The sequence below is a fragment of the Dama dama genome, chromosome 20 (assembly GCF_033118175.1).
Source record: "Dama dama isolate Ldn47 chromosome 20, ASM3311817v1, whole genome shotgun sequence".
NCBI lineage: Eukaryota > Metazoa > Chordata > Mammalia > Artiodactyla > Cervidae > Dama > Dama dama.
Genome location: NC_083700.1, coordinates 4,852,391 through 4,876,938, shown reverse-complemented (window position 1 = coordinate 4,876,938; position 24,548 = coordinate 4,852,391). Strand labels below are relative to the sequence as shown.

Here is a 24,548-nt window from a genome sequence, read left to right as displayed (position 1 = left end):
CCAATGCAGGAGACATGAATTAGATCCCTGGGTCAGGAAGATCCCCTGGAGAAGAAATCATCAACCCAACCAGTATTCTTGGCTGGGAAAATCCCATGGACAGAGGAAACTGGCAGGCCACAGTCAATGGGGTCACAAAGAGTCGGACATGACTTCGTGACTAAATCACCACCACCAACAACAAAGCTATGAATAGGTTAGATTTTTATTTAAGTTTTAAATAGCACATAGTAAGTATTTTAACAGTCCATAAGTTGGTGATCATCCAATGAGAGTTGTCACTGAAAAACATTTCTAAAATACCACAGTAAAACATTCATTTAAAGAGTCAGTCATCCTGCAGTTTTAAAGATAGGCAAAGTTCTGACGATTGCCCCGCACCTCTCCATTTCCTTCATTTCAAAGAAAAACCACTTTTATCTCTTTCAGCTGACTGTTTAGTGTTTACTCCTTTTTTTTTTGGCAGAGCCATGCAGCAGGTCAGTTCCCCAATCAGGGGCTGAACCTGGGCCACAGCAGGGGGAACTCCCATAAAGTTGTGTGTGTGTTTGTGTTTTAACCTCTATGTCTTGAAATATCGTAAAACCCATTATCATAGTTGTAATTTTGGTTAAATGTGAGTTTAACATTTACAAAATTACGACTGTGAAAATACTGTTCACAGGTGATTTACACAGTAAACTATGATGATTCTTTCCTTCCTGCAAGTTTTTCCCAAATTTACGTCATTTTAAAATTAGTTTGGTTGTCTCCATGCTGCTCCTGCTGCTGCTAAGTCGCTTCAGTCGTGTCCGACTCTGTGCGACCCCACAGACGCAGCCCACAAGGCTCCCCTGTCCCTGGGATTCTCCAGCAAGAACACTGGAGTGGGTTGCCATTTCCTTCTTCAATGCATGAAAGTGAAAAGTGAAAGTGAAGTCTCTCAGTCCAACTCTTAGTGACCCCATGGACTGCAGCCTACCAGGCTCCTCCATCCATGGGATTTTCCAGGCAAGAATGCTGGAGTGGGTTGCCATTGCCTTCTCTGGGTTGTCTCCATACTTATCACTAATTCAGCCCCAAATTCTTGGCTAGCTGTCTGCATCTTTCAATATAAAATCAGATCATCAGGAATTATAAGTTTCCCTGATGAAGTTTCTCCTAGCATCTTCTTACAAGCTCAGCATGGTGCAAGGCTGACATTCTTAAGCATGTCAGATCTAAATCTGCCTTCACCATTGTCCAGGGGATTCCCCTTACTGGAATCCTGTGCTGGTGCTTCTATTTCCTGGAGGTCATATTTTCTTCTTTTTTTGGTTTACTCATTTGTTTTGATGTAGTGTATTTTCCAATAGTTTGCTGAGATAAGAAATTTTAAGACCTTGCATATCTGATAATTTTCTCAAAGGATCCTTTATGTCCAGTTCAATCCAGTCACTTAGTTGTGTCTGACTCTTTGTGACCTCACAGACTGCAGCACGCCAGGCCTCCCTGTCCATCAACTCCCGGAGCTTGCTCAAACTCATGTCCATCGAGTTGGTGATGCCATCCAACTATCTTATCCTCTATCGGCCCCTTCTCCTCCTGCCTTCAATCTTTCCCAGCATCAAGGTCTTTTCCAATGAGTCAGCTCTTTGAATCAGGTGGCCAACTTCAGCTTCAGCATCAGTCCTTCCAATGAATATTCAGGACTGATTTTCTTTAGGACTGATTGGTTTGATCTACTTGCAGTCCAAGGGACTCTCAAGAGTCTTCTCCAACAATCACATTTCAAAAGCATCAATTCTTTGATGCTCAGCTTTTTTTTTATGGTCCAACTCTCACATCCATACATGACTACTGGAATATGTTTTTATTTCCATGTGATTCTTTCCTATAGTTTCCATCTCCTGAAAATCCCCATCTGTTCATGCATGTCGTCTACCTTTTCTACCAGATCCTATAACACGCCAATCATAGTTATGTACAAGTTCTATACCTGGGCCATCTCTAAATTTGGTCCCTACAAACTTTTCTTGCCTTGATCCATACCAAATTTTGAACACAGAATGTCAGAAGGGCTTATGTTTGCAATTAAGACATTTGCCCTAAGAGGGAATTTATCTTATTTCTTCCTGTTACGAATATCTAGAAAACAGTATCTATGCCCCTTCATTGTATACTGCACTCATCACGGTAAACTCTATATAGAGCAAGCAATCATAAGTTTCAACTGATCGTATAAATGAAAATAATACATACTCCCTGAATTTTTGTGTTTTTTTTTTTTTAATTGTAGTTGATTTACAATTCTGTGTGAATTTCTGCTATACAGCAAAGTGATTCAGGTCTTTTTCAGATTCTTTTCCATTACAGTTTACTACAAGATATTGAACAGTTTCCTGTGCTATACACTAGGACCTTGTTGTTTATCTATTTTATATATACTTCTAATCCCAGACTCTTCATTTACTTCTCGCCTACCCTTCCCCTATGGTAACTATAAATTTGTTTTCTATGTCTGTGCATGCTCACTGAGTTTTTATAAAGTAGAGGACACAAGACCATAAAAAAATACCAAGAGACTTTCAAATCACTGTCAACCTACCTTATACTTATCTTCAAAGAAAGAACATCAGTCAATTACATTAAAAAATACAGCTATGGAAGCTTTGCCTGGCAACTATACTACTTTGAATTTAGGTGTCAGGTGAAGGAGACAATGTTTATACTACAGATAACTACTATAAACAGGGTAATTAATTGTGGACACTAAGGAAGTCCAAAATCTATAGAGTAAATTCATATTCATATAAGTAAGGTATGAGAATATTGATCTAAACAAATTCAAAGTTAAATGTGTTTTATATTTCATAAGACTACTCCATGATACATATGATATGAAGAAATTTGTCTATGAATGCTGCTACATGCTGGCTAACTAGTTTATGATCAGAACAGAACAATCTCTCACAAAGAATACATGTGGTGTTGTTACAGAATTAGTTTATTCTTTAATATATTCAACACACTTTTATCAAGCATTGATAGGTTAGGTAGGTTGATAAGGAGTCTGGGGCCCTCAAGGAGGAAGAGGTCTGGGGTTCTCAAGGACGAGAAAAGGGCAAACATTTTTGTCTACATTGCTTTGTCTTAGTCAATATAACAATTAGGACATGTTTCTCCTTAACAAGAACCTTCTGGCTAACCTCCTTATCTTAAGATGTATATTGTGGAGTGGGTCTTGTAAGACCTTTCTATTGTTAGATCTAATCTTGTTAATTTAAGATGTATGTTGTGGGAGTGGGTCTAGTAGAAGTATAGAAGGCCTTGATAAGGCTAGTAGTGAGTGGGGGCACTCTCCAACCCCCTTCTGATGTCTGTGTCAGAAGCTTTCTCTGTCCCTTTTATACTTTAATAAAACTCCTACACAAAAGCTCTTGAGTGATCAAGCCTGGTCCCTGGTCCCAAAGCTAAATCTTCAGAGATCACAAATCCAACATTGTTCACCGTAAGCTATCAGTATCAAATCTATGTCAGGCACTGTGCTAAGTACTAGAGATACAATGGCCTTTGTCTCATAGAAATGATAAGTTTAGTTGGGGAGAGGACATTATTCAAACAATAATAATCATACACAGATAAAATTATAATTATGACAAGTTCTCTAAGGAGAAGTAGCTGTATAAATTAGGAATCATGATAGGGGAGACTAAATAAAGGCTTTGAGATCTGAAGAATGAGTAGGAGTTCATTATACAAAATGAGAAAGGAAAATTATCCCAAAGGAAAAAGTAGTACAAAAGTCCAACTGCATAGTAGGAAAAAGCAAAATTAGTTCAGACGACGGCTAGAGGAAGAGTAGGGAAAAACATGGTACAGATGTGGTCAGAGAGGAGACAGGGAGGCATATGACCATGCTGGACTTTGCAGGCCACACTGTTGTCCTCAAAGGAAGGGGAAAAATTGAGTGTTTTAAGAAGGAAAAGTAACATAATCAGATTTGTGTTTTGAAAAATTACTCCAGGTGTTTCTGTATGGAGGACATTTGAGCAGCAGCAGGTAGACCAATGAGGAGGCTGTCACAGTAGACTAAATGAAACTTGATAGAAATTTAGACTGGGTGATGGTGGTGGAAATGAAGAGATGTGGAAAGACTGAAAACAATTCAGGAGGACAATAAAATCAGGTCTTGACAATGGACTGCACATACAGTGTGACAGAAGAAAGTATCTGAATCAACAAATATTTATTAGACATTGAGTATGTGCCAACCACTGTTCTAGGTGTATAGGATAACTCAGTACACAAAAACGATTAAAAACAAACAAAAAAAAAGCATCCTGCTCCAGTGAAGTGTCATTCTAGCAGATGAATCAAAACAAAACAGAGGAGGATAAAGGAGATGAGGAGTAGCAGTGGTAGAGCAGTTTTAAATACGGTGGCCAAGTTAAGACTCACTGAGGTGAGCTACAAAGATTTAAAGATATGAAGATATAGGCTTCCCTGGAACCTCAGCTGGCAAAGAATCTGCCTGCAATGCAGAAGACTCCAGTTCAATTCCTGGGTCAGGACGATCGCCTGGAGAGGGGATAGGCTACCCACTCCAGTATTCTTGGGTTTCCCTAGTGGCTCAGCTGGTAAAGAATCCACCTGCAATGTTGAAGATCTGGGTTTGATCCCTGGGTTGGAAGATCCCCTGGAGGAGGGCATGGCAACCCACTCCAGTATTCTTGCCTGGAGAATCCCCATGGACAGAGGAGCCTGGCGGGCTACAGTCCATGGGGTTGCTAAGAGTTGGACATGACTCAGCGACTAAGCACGCATGAGGGTTAGGTAAGCAGATTTGATAGGGAAGAACATCCTACGTACTGGGCACAGCCATCAGAAAGGTCTTGACATAGGAGTGAGGCTGACGTGTAGTGAGGAACAGCAACAGGTCAGCGAGGGTGGAGCACACTGAGTGAGAAGGAAAGAAGCTCAGAGCTGTAACTTGGGACCTCTAAAAACTTTGTGGTTTTTTCCTCTGAGTGAAATCGGACACCATCACAGAGTTATGAGTAGAGGAGGGACATGAACTGATATTCTATGAAAAAGGATTATTCTGGTTGCTCTCTTGGGAATAGACTACAGGGAAACAGGAACATTTGAACGCTATTATAATAATTCTGCAAAGAATGATGGCAGCTTAGACTCTGGTAGTTAGCAGTGGAGATGATATAAAGTCATCAGACTGTGGATATATCTGAAGGCAGGCCAACAGTACTGGATGTGGCTGTGAGAGAAAAATTAAAGATAACAACAGAAGGATTATGTCCTGAACACGTGGAGGGACAGTGTTACCACTGACCAAGATTGTGAAGGTTACATACATAATAGGCTTAGAAGTGAGGAACAAGAGTTCAATTTGGACAGGTTAGGTTTGAGATGATTATTAGACCTTCCAGTAGAATTAACAAGTTGATAATTGGATATCTGAATCTTGCATTAAGGATAAAAGACTAAGGACATCCATCTGGAGGTCAATGGCAAATAGAGCACATAAGTGAGTTTATTAAAAGAGTACACACACTGGTCAGGATGGCCGCTATCAAAAAGTCTACAAACGATAAATGCTGGAGAGGGTGCGGAGAAAAGGGAACCCCCTAACACTGGTGGTGGGAATGCAAACTAGTACAGCCACTATGGAGAACAGTGTGGAGATTCCTTAAAAACTAGAAACAGAACTGCCATCAGTTCAGTTCAGTTGCTCAGTTGTGTCCGACTCTTTGCGACCCCATGAACCACAGCACGCCAGGCCTCCCTGTCCACCACCAACTCCCAGAATCTACCCAAACTCATGTCCATTGAGTTGGACATGCCATCCAACCATCTCATCCTCTGTCGTCCCCTTCTCCTCCCGCCTTCAATCTTTCCCAACATCAGGGTCTTTCCAAATGAGCCAGCTCTTCGCATCAGGTGGCCAAAAGATTGGAGTTTCAGCTTCAACATCAGTCCTTCCAATGAACACTCAGGACTGATCTCCTTTAGGATGGATGGCTGGATCTCCTTGCAGTCCAAGGGACTCTCAAGAGTCTTCTCCAACACCACAGTTCAAAAGCATCAATTCTTCTGTGCTCAGCTTTCTTTATAGTCCAACTCTCACATCCATACATGACTACTGGAAAAACCACAGCCTTGACTAGACGACCCAGCAATCCCACTGCTGTGCATTCACACCGAGGAAGCCAGAATTGAAAGAGACACATGTACCCCAATGTTCATCACAGCACTGTTTACAACAGCTAGGACATGGAAGCAACCTAAATGTCCACTGGCAGATGAATGGATAAGAAAGGTGTGGTACATATACACAATGGAATAGCTGAGTACAGCTATTAAAAAGAACACATTTGAATCAGTTCTTAATGAGGTGGACGAGACTGGAGCTTATTATATAGAGTGAAGGAAGTCAGAAAGAAAAAAACCGAAACAGTATATTAATGCATATATATGGAATTTAGAAATATGATAACAATGACCCTATATGCAAGACAGCAAAATAGACAGACTTTTGGGCTCTGTGGGAGAAGGTGAGGGTGGGATGAGTTGAGAGAACAGCACTGAAACATGTATATTACCTTATGTGAAACAGATCGCCAGTCCAGGTTCAAAGCATGAGACGGGGTGCTCAGGGTGCTCAGGGACAACCCTGAGGCATGGGATGGGGAGGGAGGTGGGAGGAGGGTTCAAGATGGGGGACACATGTACACCCATCACTGATTTCATGTCAATGTATGGGAAAAACCACTACAATATTGTAATTAGCCTCCAATTAAAATAAATAAATTAAAAAAAAAAAGAATCAGTACAGAAGTTGTGATACATACACACAATAGAGTATTACTCAGCCATGAAAGGGAATGCATTTGAGTCAGTTCTGATGAGGTGGATGAAACTAGAACCTAGTATACAGAATGAAGTGTGTCAGAAAGAGAAAGATAAATATCATATTCTAACACATATATATAGAATCTAGAAGAATGGTACTGAAGAACTTTTTTACAGGGCAGCAACTGGTGGCTCAGATGGTAAAGGGTCTGCCTACAATGCGGGAGACCCGGGTTCGATACCTGGGTCAGGAAGATCCTCTGGAGAAGGAAATGGCAACCCACTCCAGTACTCTTGCCTGGAAAAATCCCATGGACAGAGGAGTATGGTGGGTTACAGTCCATGGGGTCAGAAAGAGTCAGACATGCCTGAGGGACCACTAATGGAGAAACAGACACAGAGTACAGACTTACGGACACAGGGAGAGGGGAGGAGAGGGTGAGACATGTGGAAAGAATAACATGGAAACTTATATTACCATATGTAAAATAGATAGCCACTGGGAATTTGCTGTATGGCTCAGGAAACTCAAACAGGAGCTCATATCAACCTAGAGGGGTGGGATGGGGTGGGATGGGGCAGGAGGGGATATATGTATACTTATGGCTGATTCATGTTGATGTTTGACAGAAAGCAACAAAATTCTGTAAAGCAATTATCCTTCAATTAAAAAAAAAAGTATAGAGGAAAAAAAAAAATTGGGTCACTCCCAGTAAGAGGTCAAGAAGAGGAACCAACAAGGAAACTGCAAAAGAATGACCAATCAACAAAAGCAAAACCAAGAAAGTGGTGTCCTGAAAGCCAAATGAAGAAAGTATAGCAAAGTTTCTGGCTTGTACCATTGGAAGCAAGGAAGTACCATTCTCCAAATACAGAAATCCTAAAAAAGGATCACATGTGTGAAGGTAAAGATAATGAGTTTGGCTTTAAATATGTTGAGGTACATTATCAACACTGAATAAGTGAAGGAACCATAAACTGTAACTTGAAAGGTCTGGGTTTGGTTTCTAATTCTTTGTTTGCTCTGATACATTAACATGTCATTTAACCTTTCTGAGTTTCAATTTCCTTTTTTACAAAGGAAGAAAAATATTTATACAACAATATTTACACAAATGGTTGCTATGTGGATATCAGAAATGGCATGTTATAAGAAAGAAGACTTCAAACTCCTATGAATACATACAGAAAAGTTATGGAATACTGAAAGTTAAGATGTGAAAGTTAATCTTTATAAGACAGAAGACAGAAAATCAGACCAAGCCTATACAGAACCATCCACATTATACCTCTAGCAGCTCCCTCAGCTGTATCCTGTGGAATTCCTATTTTATTTCAAAAACAATTCGACTTGCTCTTAACCCTTTTATCAAATATTCCTTCAACCATCAGACCCAACTGAAAATTGGGCTTATCCCTAAAGACACCATTTAACCTTGACACCAATCATAATGACCTAATGTTCTCCAAACACATCTTGTTAAAATTTCCACATTTTTTGCACATATGCTATCTTCTTTTCCTGGAATCCTTCCCCATCTCATCCTCTGTCCAAATTCTAACCACCCAAGGACTCCAAGGCTATCTGCATCACAAAGGCTTTCGTGGCCCCTCACAACTGAACGGGATATCTTCTTTAGAATTACCACAACACATAACAAGTACTGCTCCTGTGAGTCGCTCTGCTGAGGTTTGCAGTACATATTTTGCATAAAAGTCTTATATTTCTAAACAGACTTCAAGTAGGATTCACCTTTGTATTCTTATAAAATTTTATAACAGTTGGTGCTACTAAAATACTGTGAACACGCACTTCAGTAAACCTGACTTGTTTCTAAAGGATGTTGGTATACTTACATTTTTTACTCTGTTTTTCCACTTCGGCCTTCAGTCTCTTGTATTTGTCTGTCCTGTAAACCAGGACCCAAGTTATACCTGAAGCATTAAAAGCAGCATGTTAACAGAGAAATGTTTGGAATCGTCACAACAACCCTTATTAGTGGTTACTGTTAGGTAAGAATGGATTTCGATTTTTTGCTTTATATTCACTAGTGCTTAACAACTGATGTTCAACCAAAACAACTATGAAACGATTCGAAGTTGTCGCCACAAACACGCCAATGAAATCTACCCTGGACCGGAGAAACCTGGCAATGGATTCCACTCTGGATTCCCTCCCAGTCCTGAAGGTAAGATTCCCTGAAGTAGAGTACATGAGACCCATCCCCACCGCCACCAAAGGAAGCAAGGCTCGTGACTTCTCCCTTGGAGGCTCGAGGGACCCCGGGCCTAGGATCCTTCCCTTCCCTCCGGGTCTGATCACACGCCAAAAATAAACAGCTACTCTCACCCTCGGCGAGCAGAGCCGTGCACACGGAGATAAAAACGATGAGCAGCGTGTCTGCGAACATCGTGCTCATCTCGGGCTTCACTCTCTGCACTCCCACTCTCCACGAGGGAAGCCCTTGACAGCCAGAGAAAGTGAAGCGAAAACGATTTTCCTAGATTTCAGGACCGCGGAGTAACACCCCGACTCTGACAGACAGGAAGTCTCACTTCCGCTTCCTGGGCGCAGCGCCGGAAGTGCTCATTCTGGCGTGCCCTGTTGCCGCGAGAATCCTGCGGAAACCGCGATGCGAGTTTCTGGGTCATATGGGCTGGATTTCAAGCCCAACCTCGCGAGAGGTGGAGCTGGAGTGCCTGAGACCTAGTTGTAGCGGTCCGAGTTCCTCTGGTAACGTCTGTTAGCTGCGGTACTGGGGTGCTCTTTCTTTTCGCCCCGAGTGTGCGTGTTTTGACTCGTCTGTTTGTCTGTATTTCTGTCTCAGTTCCACATTTAAGGCCGAGTAGATAGTTTAGTTTCGGTTTGCCAAAAGTGGGGAAATTGGCTTCCAAACACACATACCTAAACTCTGTTTAGGTTCCAGGCCACGGGTTTGGGGCTGGAGGCGCGAACATTAGTGAGCCCAAGGCCGCTGGCTTCCAGGCACTCCCATCCTAGCAAAGGAGAGAAACTTGTGCATACGATGTGATTAGAACTTTTATAGAGGTGTGATCAGAATGCTGCGGGGACCTGGTCCAGCAGGTGGTCAGAGGGGGTTAATGAAAAGAGTTGAAGCAGTGGATTAGAGGAGTCAGTGTTGTGGAGAAAGGCAACGCAGTCCTTGAAAATACCTGGTGTGTAATAGAGCAGTGAGCGGCATGTCTTAGAGGGTGATCATACATACACTCCAATAACCACCATTACACAGGGTGGGCTTAAGAAAATGGTGGGAGGTACTACAGTGATTAAGGGAGCGCGAACTTGATCTGAAAGGAACCATTGATGCTTGTAACCAATTTACCTTGGAGAATGAGCACCCAGTTTCCAATATCGTCCCATTTTTCAAGAAAATCCCCAAATCTGAGTTATGTGAAATTTTAAATGTTCTAATCTATAAATGCTGGTAACTTATTAAAGGACTTCCCTGGTGGCTCAGAAAGTAAAGAATCCGCCTGCCATACAGGAAAAATGGTTGAAGAAAGAAGTTGTCTCAGCAGCTTAGTTTCAGCCTTTGCAGCTTTTCCAGACTGATTTATGTCTGTGTGTGTGTGTATGAAAATCAGGTAGCTGGCGGAACTACCTCCCCTTAACTTGTACTTCCTATTCTGTGTTCTTTTCTCCTAAACACCAATGCACTTTATTTATAACTTCCCTGTAACAACTGTATTTGGCCTTTATTTCTTATATATGCATTTCTTGTCTCCTCTTTAGACTTAGTGGCAGACATCCTGTTTCCTTTTAACGACATTGAGCTTCTACTACGTGTGTGAGGATCACTGGTAGACACTACGGTGATTGGAAACGGTAATTAAGATACTATTCCTGACTTCCTTGGAAGTTACATGTTATAATAAGATGTAAGAGAGGTGTTGACTGAAAAAAAAAAACAAAAAAAACAAAAACCACCTTACAACCTCAAAGTTGGGAGTTAACGTTTTTGTTCGGAAGTCTTTCTGAGGCCTTAAGCCCTGAAGGCAGCCAAGAAGCTCTGAGGGACTGCTCCAAAGGGGTATGGGAGGAGCCAGGAGGAGTTTTTACAACAACAACCGGGTTGGAAGTGAAAGGTCACTGCTAATTAAAGAAAAGCCAGACATCTCAAGTTAATGAATTTAGCCATATATGGGAAGATGCTAGAGTCTGGGCTTATTGAAGTTTTTCTTTTGATATGCACCTTAACTATCTAGGTCCAGTATCCTTCCTGAATCCCCTCAGGGTGCACCACTGGGGACAACAGCGGTGGCTGACAGCTTGGTGGTGGGCAGCCTGTTTGTCTCTTCCCTCAGCTCCCTCAGGGCTGAATAGTGGCTGAGGGCTTGATGTTTGCTGACATGGCAAGTGACGTTTTGCATCCACAGAGATGTTCACAAAATGTTACGAGCACAGAGGGGGGCAAGGTTGGCTCTTTCTAGAGGAGCTGGAAAAGCTTCATCCCATTTGAACTATTCAACTTGGATGGTTTTTATTCAGCTTTGTATCACCCATGGTAAATGTTGAGGTACAACAGAGCATGACCTTTGAAGTTAAACTTGGTTTTCTCTCTTGATTTCCTTTCTGTCTCTTTTTTTTTTTCTTTTTTTGCCATCATGCCACAAGACTTGCTGATCGAACCTGGGGCCCGGCAGTGAAAGCACTGAGTCCTAATCACTGAACCGCCAGGGAGTTCTCTATACCTGGTTTGTAGTACTTGTTTTTCCACTTAATTGACAGCAGTCCTTGAACATGGTAACATCTTTGAGCCTCGATTTCCTTACCTGTAAAATAGTAATAGCATCAACTACATGAAACCATTATGAAGATTAAATTAGAGTATATTATAAAACATATAAAACTGTGGCACGTGCATTTGATCAAATCCAACATGCTATTATTTTATGTACTGCTAAGAAAGAAAATAATAAAACCATGATTGTAAGATGCAGCTCATCCAGAGGTGTTAAAATGTAATAAAAAGCATTTAAATTATTCCTCAGTTAATACTTACTACCAAACTGTCTACTGTTAGGTTAACATTTCCTTCTCTGTGTGTGTTAGTTGCTGAGTCATATCCAGCTGTTTGCGACCCAGTGGATGCATAGGAGCCTGACAGACTTCTCTGTCCATTGAATTCTTCAGGCAAGAATACTGAAGTGTGTTGCCATTCCCTTCTTCAGGGTATCTTCCTGACCAAGGGATTGAACTCTTGTCTTTTATGTCTACTGCCTCGGTGGGTGGATTCTTTACCACCAGCGCCACCTGAGAAGCCCTCTCTAGGGCAATGCTGTGACCTTCTTGTGGAAGGATAGTGCTAGAGGCAATTCAATGACGTCTTTATTGCATGCTACCAGATTCCTTTATCATGTCTTTAAGCACTCAGTTGTACTAATTTTTAAGTTTTAAAGTTTTGTCCCTGAAGACCACTCCAAAAAGTCACTGTCCTGCTCTAATTTTTATGGCTATTACAAGGCTTATGTCTGGGGACTTCCTCTCACTCTTCTCTAGGATCGGAGTCACTATTTCCTGGACCCACATCTTCTGCCTTAGTTTATACTTTCTTTTTTTTATGTTGTGGTACAACCTCGAGTAACTTTCTGTACAAGGTAAGATGGAGCTGAACTTCAGTGTTCTCACATTACTAGTAGTAACAGTTATATTTACTACCAGGCTTAGCATTGTAAAAGATTATGAGAGAAATCAAATCCTTTCTCTCAACTGAGGTATGAAAGAATATGGCCTTTAGGTTTAAATTGTAACCCTACTTCATGCAACCTGTATTATTTTGGAAGGGAATTTAATTTCTCTGAGCCTCATTTTTTTTCTTTTTTAATATGTGAAATGGAGGTAAAAATATCTACTTTCCAGAATACTATAAGGTTTATATAAGGTTAGGGGCAAAGTTCTGGAGTCAGGCTACCTGTCTTCAAGTCTTAGCTTCACCACTCAAGTAGATGTGCACTTTTAGGCAAATTCTTTCACTGCACTGTCCCATGGTTTCCTTAAGTGACATAATGATAATAGCACCTAAGTCCAAAGGGTTTTTTTTTTTAATTACGTGAGTAAAGTATTTTTAAAATGGTACTTGCTCGTAGAAAGTTCACAGTAAGTGTTAACTGTTACTCTTGGTTCTTATTAAACCACCTAGCACATAATCCTTGGATTAGCTTTTTCTCATTCTATTCATTTTCCTGGTGACCTTGCTTTCTTCAATAGCTTTAGTTACCATCTATACACTGGTAGCTGAAATTTTTTTTCTGATTCTCAGACCTAGTATCTAACTGCCAACTAGGCATTTTCATGTGGATATTCCAAACTGAATCTATGCAGTTCTTTCACCCAAACTCCAGTTTCTCTTCTTCCCTTATACTTACATATATACTTACACTTTCCTTATATATATATATATAATTATTAAGTCTTAAAAAGGACATTCCAATACATGCTACAACATAGATGAGCCTTGAAGACATTATGCTGAGTGAAATAAGCCAGTTACAAAAGGATAAATACTGTGTGATTCCACCATGATGTACTTAGAGTAGTCAATCCATAGACATACAAAGTAGAATGGTGGATGATCAGGACTGGGAGGAGGAGAGAGAGAAGAGTTATTGTTTAATAGACACAGAATTTCAGTTTGGGAAGATGAAAAGTTCTGAAGATGGATGTGGTGGCTGATTGTTGTGCAGCAATATGAATGAATTGGACTCTTGTTGAGTAAGAGGGTTACTCCATTCCTTCTAAGGGATTCTTACCCATAGTAGTATACATAATGATCATCTGAATTAAATTTGCCCATTCCCATCCATCTTACTTTACTGATTCCGAAGATGTCAGTGTTCAGTCTTGTCATCTCCTGCTTGACCATTCCAGTTTACCTTGATTCATGGACCTAACATTGCAGGTTCCTATGCAGTATTGTTCTTTACAGCACTGGACTTTACTGTCACCACCAGACACATCCACAACTGAGTGTTGTATGCACTTCAGCCCAGTTGCTTCGTGGTTTTGGCTTTTGTTTTTTCAGCCCTTCATTCTTTCTGGAGCTCCAGGGTCATATCTTTTTGCCTTTTCTTACTGTCAGTGGGGTTCTCACGGCAAGAGCATTGGAATGGTCCACATTTCCTCTTCGCTGCACGGCATGGCTCATAGCTTCATAGACTTATGCAAGCCTCTTCAGCATGTCAAAGCTGTTATCCATGAAGGGGGAACTGTACCCTGAGACACAGTTAAAAAGGTAGGCTTGATATTGTGCATATGGTACCATGAATTTTAAAAGATTTTATTAACTTGGACCATATCTAGAGGATATGGGTCAGCAGAATCTTTTGATCCTAGTGGGAGTGTAAATTGGTACAGCCCCCTTCAAAAGTTTGTCATTACCCTATAGAGATAAACATTTGCATACCCCATGACCTACCATTTTGCTCCTAGGTATATACCCAAAAGAAACTTGAACAGGATATATACGAGATTGTTCATATGAGCATTCTCTTTAATATCAAAATCTTAAAACAACCGAAATGCCCATATACAAATAGAGGATAGATAAATTAGGATATATATTCTAGATTATACAGTACTACAGTTATAGTCCTTAATAATGGGCTTTCCAGGGGCTCAGTAGGTAAAACGTCTGCAATGCAGGAGACGCAGGTTTGATCCCTGGGTCAGGAGGATCCTCTGGAGGAGGGTATGGCAGCCCACTCCAGTATTCTTGCCTGGAGAATCCCATGGACAGAGGAGCCTGACAGGCTACAGTCCATAGGGTTACAAAGAGTCGGACACAACTGAAGCAATTGAGCATGCACGCAAGCATGCCTCGATTAATCCTATCAATACAATATTGAGTGAAAAGTATGTAAGGATTACATACAGCATGATGTAGACTTTATAATATTAATAACTTCTAAGTTCCCCACCCAACAGTATTTAGGAATATATATGTATATGTACATATACATAGGTGATAATAAAAAGAAAAGCAGGAAAATGATTGTTTTTAATATATACATGTATTTAAATATAGTTGACTTACAGTGTTTCAGGTGCACGGCAAGCTTATACATATACATGTGTATTTTTGAGATTATTTTCCATTATAGGTTATTGCAAGATCTTTACTAGAGTTCCCTGTGCTATACAATTGCATATTTTTTTAATTAGAAATCTAGCATTCTATTCATACTAAGTCAAATAAGTGGAATCAAAATGTCATAAATGTTTCAATTAGGCAAAATTTCATAAGTTCTCTAAAATATATATATTATACATATTACATGTATGTGCTACAGTCCACGGGTTTGCAAAGAATCAGACACGACTGAGTGACTGAACTGAACTGAAACTATACATACAAAAAATATATATATACAAAATATTTTTTATATATACAAAATATATATACCTATATATGGCTCAGAGGTTAAAGTGTCTGCCTGCAATTCAGGAGACCTGGGTTCAATCCCTGGGTCCGGAAGATCCCCTGGAGAAGGAAATGGCAACCCACTCCAGTATTCTTGCCTGGAGAATCCCATGGATGGAGGAGCCTGGTGGATTACAGTCCACGGGGTTGCAAAGAGTTGGACACGACTGAGCAATTTCACATGTATATATCAAGCTACTATGCTTGATAAAGTCTTGAGAAAGGACATACAAAAAAAAAAGGAGAAGGAGAAATTGGAAAACAAACTAATTGAAATGGGGGCAATGAATATGAAATAGAAAAACTGAAACAACCTAGATAAAGTAAAAGATCATCATATAGTACAGTTGTTTTTAAACATGACTGCTCATTAGAAACATCTGGAGCTCTGGAGAAAATAAAACAATACCTGGGTGTTTGTATTTTTCAAAAAATTCCAAGATAACCAAGATATGCATCAGGATTTTAAAAAGTGATTACAGGTTTTTCTATTAAATAGTAGTTTTGGTGATACAGAGTTCTATTATTTTTCTATTGACCAATCATGCTACAGTGGTATTAACTGAGTAATAGTTATGTAATCACAATAGTAAAAAATATTTATCAGTTTTCACAGTCAGTAGACAAAAAAGATCATTACATTGCGAGCCGTAATGGGAACATGATTAACCTAACAGTATAAAACAATGTATGTAATACAATTTGGGGGTCAAGCAAGTGATGTGGTAAGTGGAATTGCATATACGCACATTTAACTACTGGGGCTTCCCAGGTGGTGCTAGTGGTGAAGAACCTGCCTGCCAGTGTAAGAGACATAAGAGAAGTGGGTTTGATCCCTGAATTAAGATGATCCCCTGGAGGAGAGCATAGCAATCCACTCCAGTATTCTTGCCTGGAAAATCCCATGGACAGAGGAGCCTGGTGGGCTACAGTCTGTAGGGTTGCAAAGAGTTGAACATGACTGAAGTGACTTAGCATGCACACATGTATATCTAATATACACTCCATATCTTCCCAGCCAGTCTCTTTTGGTTGGTGCATTTAATCCATTTACACTTAAGGTAATTTTCTATATGATCCTATTACCATTTTCTTAATTGTTTTGGGTTTATTTTCTGTAGGTCTTATTCCTTCTTTTGTGTTTCCTGGCCTAGAGAAGTTCCTTTATCATTTGTTGTAAAGCTGGTTTGGTGGTGCTAAATTCTCTTAACTTTTGCTTGTCTGAAAAGCTTTTGATTTCTCCATCAAATCTGAAGGAGAGTCTTACTGGATATAGTAGTCTTGGTTGTAGATTCTTCCCTTTAATTGGTTTAAATGTCTCATACCATTCCCTTCTGGCTTATAGAGTTTCTGTTGAGAAATTAGCTGATAGCCTGGTGGGAGTTCCCTGGTATGTTATTTCTCACTTTTCCCTTGTTGCTTTTAGTATTTTATCTTTGTCTTTTTGTCAGTTTGATTACTATGTGTCCTGATTACTATGTGTCCTGATTACTATGTGTCCTCTTTGGGTTTTTCCTGCCTGTGACTCTTTGTGCTTCCGCAACTTGGTTGACTATTTCCTTTCCCATGTCAGGGAAATTTTCATCTATTATCTCTTCAAATATTTTCTCAAGTCCTTTCTCTCTCTCTTCACCTTCTGGGACTGCTATATTGTGAATGTTGGTGCATTTAATGTTGTCCTAGAGCTCTCTCAGGGTGTCTTCATTTCTTATTCTTTTCTCTATTCTGTTCTGCAGCAGTGATTTCCACCATTCTGTCCTCGAGGTCATTTATCCAGCGTTCTGCCTCAGTAATTCTATTTATTCCTTCTAGTGTATTATTCTTATTCATCTCTATTTTCCTGAGATCCTGAATTTGGTTGTTTTTTAGTTGTTTAATTGTTTCCCTGGGGTTTTATCTTGTCCTGTCATCTGGGGCATAACTTTCTGCTCTTTCATCCTCATTGACTTCCTGTAATGTGATTTTTGTGGGACTGTGGTTCATGCTTCTTCTCTCTGCCCTCTGATGGAGAAGGCTAAGAGGCTGGTGTAAGCTTCCTGATGGGAGGGACTGGTGGTGGGAAAAACTAGATCTTGCTCTGGTGGGTAGGGCTTTGCTCAGTTAAGCTTTAATCCAATTATCTGCTTGATGGGTGGGGTCGTACTCCCTCCCTGGTAGTTGTTTGACCTGAGGCAACCCAGCCCAGGGGTCTCAGTCAGTTCAGTTCAGTCGCCCAGTCCTGTCTGACTCTTTGTGACCCCATGAACCGCAGCTCGCCAGGCCTGCCTGTCCATCACCAACTCCTGGAGTTTACTCAAACTCATGTGCATTGAGTCGGTGATGCCATCCAGCCATCTCATCCTCTGTCGTCCCCTTCTCCTCCTGCCCCCAATCCCTCCCAGCATCAGAGTCTTTTCCAGTGAGTAAACTCTTCGTATGAGGTGGCCAAAATACTGGAGTTTCAGCTTCAGCATCAGTCCTTCCGATGAACACCCAGGACTGATCTCCTTTATGATGGACTGGTTGGATTTCCTTGCAGTCCAAAGGACTCTCAAGAGTCTTCTCCAACACCACAGTTCAAAAGCATCAGTTCTTCGTTGCTCAACTTTCTTTATAGTCCAACTCTCATGTCCATACATGACCACTGGAAAAACCGTAGCCTTGACTAGAGAGACCTTTGTTGGCAAAGTAATGTCTCTGCTTTTCAATATGCTGTCTAGGTTGGTTACAACTTACCTTCCAAGGAGTAAGCGTCTTTTAATTTCATGGCTGCACTCACCATCTGCAGTGATTTTGCAGCCCAAAAAAATAAAGTCTGACACTATTTCCACTGTTTCCCCATCTATTTCCCATGAAATGATGGGACCAGATGCCATGATCTTAGTTTTCTGAATGTTAAGCTTTAAGCCAACTTTTTCACTCTCCTCTTTCACTTTCATCAAGAGGCTTTTTTAGTTCATCTTCACTTTCTGCCATAAGGGTGGTGTCATCTGCATATATGAGGTTATTGATATTTCTCCCAGCAGTCTTGATTCCAGCTTGTGCTTCTTCCAGCCCATCAGTTTCTCATGATGTAGTCTGCATATAAGTTAAATAAGCAGGGTGACAATATACAGCCTTGACGTACTCCTTTTCCTATTTGGAGCCAGTCTGTTGTTCCATGTCCAGTTCTAACTGTGGCTTCCTGACCTGCATATAGGTTTCTCGAGAGGCAGGTCAGGTGGTCTGGTATTCCCATCTTTCAGAATTTTCCACAGTTCATTGTGATCCACACAGTCAAAGGCTTTGGCATAGTCAATAAAGCAGAAATAGATGTTTTTCTGGAACTCTCTTGCTTTTTTGATGATCCAGTGGATGTTGGCAATTTGATCTCTGGTTTCTCTGCCTTTCCTAAAATCAGCTTGAACATCTGGAAGTTCACGGTTCAGGTATTGCTGAAGCCTGGCTTGGAGAATTTTGAGCATTACTTTACTAGCGTGTGAGATGAGTGCAATTGTATGGTAGTTTGAGCATTCTTTGGCATTGCCTTTCTTTGGGATTGGAATGAAAACTGGCCTTTTCCAGTCCTGTGGCCACTGCTGTTTTCCAAATTTGCTGGCATATTGAGCGCAGCACTTTCACAGCATCATCGTTTAGGATTTGAAATAGCTCAACTGGAATTCCATTACCTCCACTAACTTTGTGCATAGTGATGCTTCCTAAGGCCCGCTTGACTTCACATTCCAGGATGTCCGGCTCTAGGTGGGTGATCACACCATGGTGATTATCTGGGTCGTGAAGATCATTTTTTTATAGCTCTTCTGTGTATTCTTGCCACCTCTTCTTAATATCTTCTGCTTCTGTTAGGTCCATACCATTTCTGTCCTTTATTGAACCCATCTTTGCATGAAATGTTCCCTTGGTATCTCTAATTTTCTTGAAGAGATCTCTAGTCTTTCCCATTCTGTTGTTTTCCTCTATTTCTTTGCATTGATTGCTGAGGAAGGCTTTCTTATCTCTCCTTGCTATTCTTTGGAACTCTGCATTCAAATGGGAATATCTTTCCTTTTCTCCTTTACTTTTCGTTTCTCTTCTTTTCACAACTACTTGTAAGGCCTCCTCAGACAACCATTTTGCCCTTTTGCATTCCTTTTCCATGGGGATGGTCTTTATCCCTGTCTCCTGTACAATGTCACGAACCTCCGTCCATAGTTCATCAGTCACTCTGTCTATCCGATATAGTCCCTTAAATCTATTTCTCACTTCCACCGTATAGTCATAATGGATTTGATTTAGGTTATACCTGAATGGTCTAGTGGTTTTCCCTACTTTCTTCAATTTAAGTCTGAATTTGTCAATAAGGAGTTCATGATCTGAGCCATAGTTAGCTACCGGTCTTGTTTTTGCTGACTGTATAGAGCTTCTCCATCTTTGGCTGTGAAGAATATAATCAGTCTGATTTTGGTGTTGACCATCTGGTGATGTCCATGTGTAGAGTCTTCTCTTGTGCTGTTGGAAGAGGGTGTTTGCTATGACCAGTGTGTTCTCTTGGCAAAACTCTGTTAGCCTTTGCCTTGCTTCATTCCGTACTCCAAGGCCAAATTTGCCTGTTACTCCAGGTGTTTCTTGATGTCCTACTTTGCCCAGGGGTCTAAGGTAGGATTGATGGCAACCTCCAAGAGGAACCTCCAACTGGGACATTCCCAGACAGGTGCTCCCAGTCCCTGTGTCCCTGTGGTGGGCCTCTGCTGATCCATGCCTCCACAGGAAATGGTTCAACACTAGCAGATAATTTTATTTCAGTCTCCTGGGGGATAACTGCTCGTTTCTTCTGGGTCTTGGTGTGTGGAAGATTTTGTTTGTGCCCTCTAAGAGTGGAGTCTCTGTTTTTCCCAGTCCCGTGGAAGTCCTATAATCAAATTCCACTGGCCTTCAAGGTCAGATTCCCTGGGCATTTGCAGTCCCTTTGTTGGATCCCCAGGCTGGGAAGCCTGCTGTGCGGTTCAGAACCTTCACAACAGTTGGAGAATTTCTTTGGTATTATTGTTCTCCAGTTTGTGGGTCACCCACCTTGCAGGTATGAGATTTGATTTTATCATGGTTGTACCCCTCCTACTATCTCACTGTGGCTTCTTCTTTGTCTTTGGACCTTTGTTTTGAGGGGGTGGGTGGCTTCACTGATAGCTCAGTTGGTAAAGAATCCCCTGCAATGCAGGAGACCCTGGTTTGATTCCTGGGTTGGAAAGAGCCCCTGGAGAAGGGAACGGCTACCCACTCCAGTATTCTTGGGTTTCCCTTGTGGCTCAGCTGGTGAAGAATCTGCCTGCAATGCAGGAGACCTGGGTTTGATCCCTAGGTTGGGAAGATCCCTGGGAGAAGGGAATGGCTACCCACTCCAGTATTCTGGTGTGGAGAATTTCATGGACTGTATACTCCATGGGGTTTCAAAGAGTCAGACATGACTGAGCGAGTTTCACATCACATCATTTTTTGGTTTGTTCCAGAGTCGTCCTGTCGTTGAATGTTCAACAGCTAATTGTGATTTTGGTGTTCTCGCAGGAGGAGATAAGTGCATGTCCTTCTACTCTGCCATCTTGGAGAATGATGATTTAGATAGTGGTACTTTGAATAGGAAGAGGCTGGATGATGCAGTGGAGGGTCAAAGAGGTGAATGTAAATGTAAATTCATGTTCTAGTTTTCACATTGGTAATTTCGTGGGTTTTTTTTTTTTTTTAATTACTTTTTGGCTACACTGGGTCTTCATTGCTGTGCATGGGCATTCTCATTGCATTGAGCAGGGCTGCTCCCTAGTTGCAGTGGGCTTCTCAGTGTGGTGGCCTCTCTTGTGGAGCACAGGTTCTGTGGTACGCAGACTTCACTAGTTGTGGTACAGAGGCTTAGTTGCCTCTCAGCAAGTGGAAATTTCCCGGACCAGGGATTAAACCCGTGCCCCTGCATTGGTAGGTGGATTCCTAATCACTGGACCACCAAGAAAGTCCTGTTGTATTATTTTAAATGAAAGAATTGTCAACTAAAAAAAAGATGTACAACTTAAGAGTTATGAGTTAAGATTTATTTGGGGCAAAAAGAGAACTGCCGCCTGGGAGGCAGTATCACAGATAGCTCTGAGAGACTGCTCCAAAGCAGCAGTGGGGGAAAGACAATATATAAGTTTTTGGTGAAGGGGGAGTTCAATACCATGAAGCACTCAATTTACAAGAGGTTTTTTGTTAATCATGAGGGTCTGATGTCACCATGAAGGGATTTAGTGCTTCTCTAGATATGAGAAGATGCAAGGATTGAGATCATAAAATCTGTTCCTAAAAACACCCAACTATCTAAAGACCTATCTCACCAGATTCCCTGGAGCACAGAGTGCCTCATTCCACCCTGAACTCCCTCAGGGGTTGTTGAAGGTCAACAGCTATAGCAGCATGGGGTTCAATCTCGGTAGAAGCAGATGGCAAATGCCTTGTTGTTCAGGCATTGGTGATGCTCTTGGTAAGTGCCAGTTTATAGTTGACAGAATGAATGAAGGCGTGAGGGCCTTGAATAAACGCTTGCTGAGATTGTGTCAGGAGCCAAGAATAATAGTAAATCTAATTCTCTGCATCTGAGCTTAAAAGTATTTTTTCTTTTTGCATTTAACTCTATATCTGCTTGATATTGTTGAAGAAAAGGAGGGGGAAGTAATCTTTTAAATTACTTGCTATCAAGCAAAAATGATACTCTAGAAAAATTTCACATTTCTCATGTGGCTTCAAGTACCCTCTAATTGACTGCCACACTTTTGCCCGAGCATTTAGATATCTCAAGTGTAAAAGAGCTGTAATAGTGGAAAGACACCAAAATATCTTGAGTTTGGATAGGAATTTTGCAAAATAATCTCTGTTTCTTTTTAAGATTAGTCTGCCAGCTTTACATAGGATAGATTTATTTGGAGGAGAGTTGCAATCAGTAAAACCAACTATCAGGTTATTATCATGATACAATTTTTCAAGTGAGGATGCCCTGGACTAAATTGAGTAGTAATTAGCAGAAACTGACAAGAAAGAGAAAAATCCAAAAGAGTTTTGAAGGATGAAATATTAATTCTTAGAATTAAATAAAATGGGGCAAACAAGAATTCTAAGGTTCTAAGAATTCTGAGGTTTGTACCAGAGGCATTTCTAGGTATACTGAGACCTAGGGAAGTGAAAGTCACTCAGTCGTGTCTGACTCTTTGCGACCCCATGGATCATACAGTCCATGGCATTCTTCAGGCCAGGATACTGGAGTAGGTAGCCTTTCCGTTCCCCAGCGTATCTTCTCCTGATACAGAGCGTGGGCTCCGGGCACACTGCCTCAGCAGCTGTGGTGCACCAGCTTGCTTGCCCCACAGCATGTGGGATCTTCCCAGACCGTGGCTCAAACCTGGGTCCCCTGCATTGGCAAGTGGGTTCCTAACCACTGAACCCCAAGAGAAGTCCAGTCTCAGAATTTTAACCTTTGTTTTGACAAGCTTGACATAGAGTGTCTGGGTAGCCTTTTAAGAGAGGAAAATACGAAAAATTCAGTTTTGACGATTAACTTCTATAATCCTAAGAATTAGAAGAGGCCTTTGAAAATGCTTGAATACCTAGACTAATCACATTCCTTTTCTGATGTGTGAGTTTGGGCCGTCTTAATGGAAGACTAAAATATGAGGTGACTTTTCCCTTTACGAATACACATTGTCACGCTTTCTCAGTATTCCTGTAATAGACTGTTGGCCAATAATTCACTCGCACTCACTGCTTAGACTCATACCCACCTTAGTGATTCACTTTGCTGCCAAAAAGTCGTGGAAAAACATAAATACTATAAACAATGCTATTAATGTTCATAGCTTCATTTCTCTGACTCCAGGCCATTTTTAGGATCTCATTCACCTATGCATTTAGTATAGGGCATATTAGTAGATATACAAAAATATTTGTCAAAGAGATGAAATACATATTCTACACACAAAAGCATTCCACCAAAGCACAGGGAAATTTTAACTTTCTGTTCTTGTGGTGTAGGTCATTCAGCCTTTCCCAGACAGAGGGAAATTGTTCTGTATGGGGCAAATTAGAACTTTTTCATTCATTTCAATATGATTCTCATACATTTTTCTGTCTCAGGGTTCTCTCTTGAATCTCATGCAAATAATTCATTCCATAATGTTTTCAACATAGAGGCCAGTTGGCTATTTCACATAAAACTTCCTAAATGAATGTACCATAGTGGTTTTACTTTTATCTAGGTCTGATCTTCAACTTTGAAAGTTCAGAAACTTCATTATATGGATATGTATGAAATTGATCAGATTTCCATGAAACTAGGTTGAAAGAAAGTGACTTTATCCCTGGAATTTAGATTAATGTGACATCGTAGGGACTTGCCTGGTGGTCCAGTAGCTAAGACTCCATGCTCCCAACACAGGGGGCCCAGATTCAATCCCTGGTCAGGGAACGATATCCCACATGTTGCAACTAAGAGTTCAAATGCTACAACTAAAAGATCGTGCATGCTGCAACAAGATTGAAGATCCAGTGTGCTGCAACTGAGACCTGGGACAACCATTAGTAAATAAATAAATATGTATTTTCAAAAATAAAACATTGAATGTTCTCAGTAAGTGTTTTCATTAATGACAAAGTAAGAGGCGATAAAATGAAAGTTGGTTAGAATTATTTCCAGATAATTTAGTACAGGTATACCATAAGACTTATAAAAAGCTAGAGAAATAAGTAGGGCTTTGAATTGCAGGTGAAACATAGTCCAAATTTTTATTCAGAAGACAGCAGAACCTTTGAAGATTTTAGAGCAAAAAAAAAAAAAAAGTGATATCAAACTGGTGCCTTAGGGGAAAGAATTTGGCAACACAATTCAGAATGGAAGGCAGATTAATTCGAAGACCATACTGACATCTAGACAAACAAAAAAGAGCCAGATCTAGGGTGTCAGTGAAAAGAATGATGACTACTAGAAACCAGGAAGGTTATTCATGGGACTAACTTAGCATGGCTTAGGGAATAGAGAAGGGAGAATTGGCAAAAATTATTTTGGTGTTTCTAGTGTGGCAGATGGGAAAATATATCCATAAAAATCTTCTTTTATAAACTCAGCTTGGTCTTGTATGCTCTTTGCAATCTTTTTAATCTCATTTGCTACACCCTTATTCCATTCCTTTTGTAGAATCTTTCTCACATCTTTCATTACATTGTAGCTCATCTCATTTTTATTCAATAAGGTCAACTTTTACTTCTCACAAATTTAAGGTAGTTTGTGGTAGACTCTTCTCTGTGTTTCATTTG

At 40.7% G+C, this 24,548-nt stretch overlaps 1 protein-coding gene and 1 long non-coding RNA gene across 2 annotated transcripts in view; one reads left to right on the top strand and one right to left on the bottom strand.

The window, feature by feature from the left end:
* TMCO1 (transmembrane and coiled-coil domains 1) overlaps positions 1–9,406 on the bottom strand; it is a 64,880-nt gene extending 55,474 nt beyond the window's left edge. Inside the window, exons 1-2 of the mRNA XM_061120212.1 lie at positions 9,179–9,406; positions 8,686–8,763 (exon numbers count right to left, since the gene is read on the bottom strand). Of these exons, the coding sequence (XP_060976195.1) occupies positions 8,686–8,763; positions 9,179–9,248 (148 nt within the window). The 5' untranslated portion in view covers positions 9,249–9,406. The remainder of the gene's footprint in view (positions 1–8,685; positions 8,764–9,178) is intronic.
* Positions 9,407–9,432: 26 nt separating this feature from the next.
* On the top strand, positions 9,433–11,891 carry LOC133040477 (uncharacterized). Its single transcript, XR_009688973.1, has 3 exons — positions 9,433–9,562; positions 10,583–10,675; positions 11,465–11,891. It is a non-coding gene; the product is annotated as an uncharacterized LOC133040477 (long non-coding RNA).
* The last annotated feature ends 12,657 nt before the right edge of the window (positions 11,892–24,548 follow it).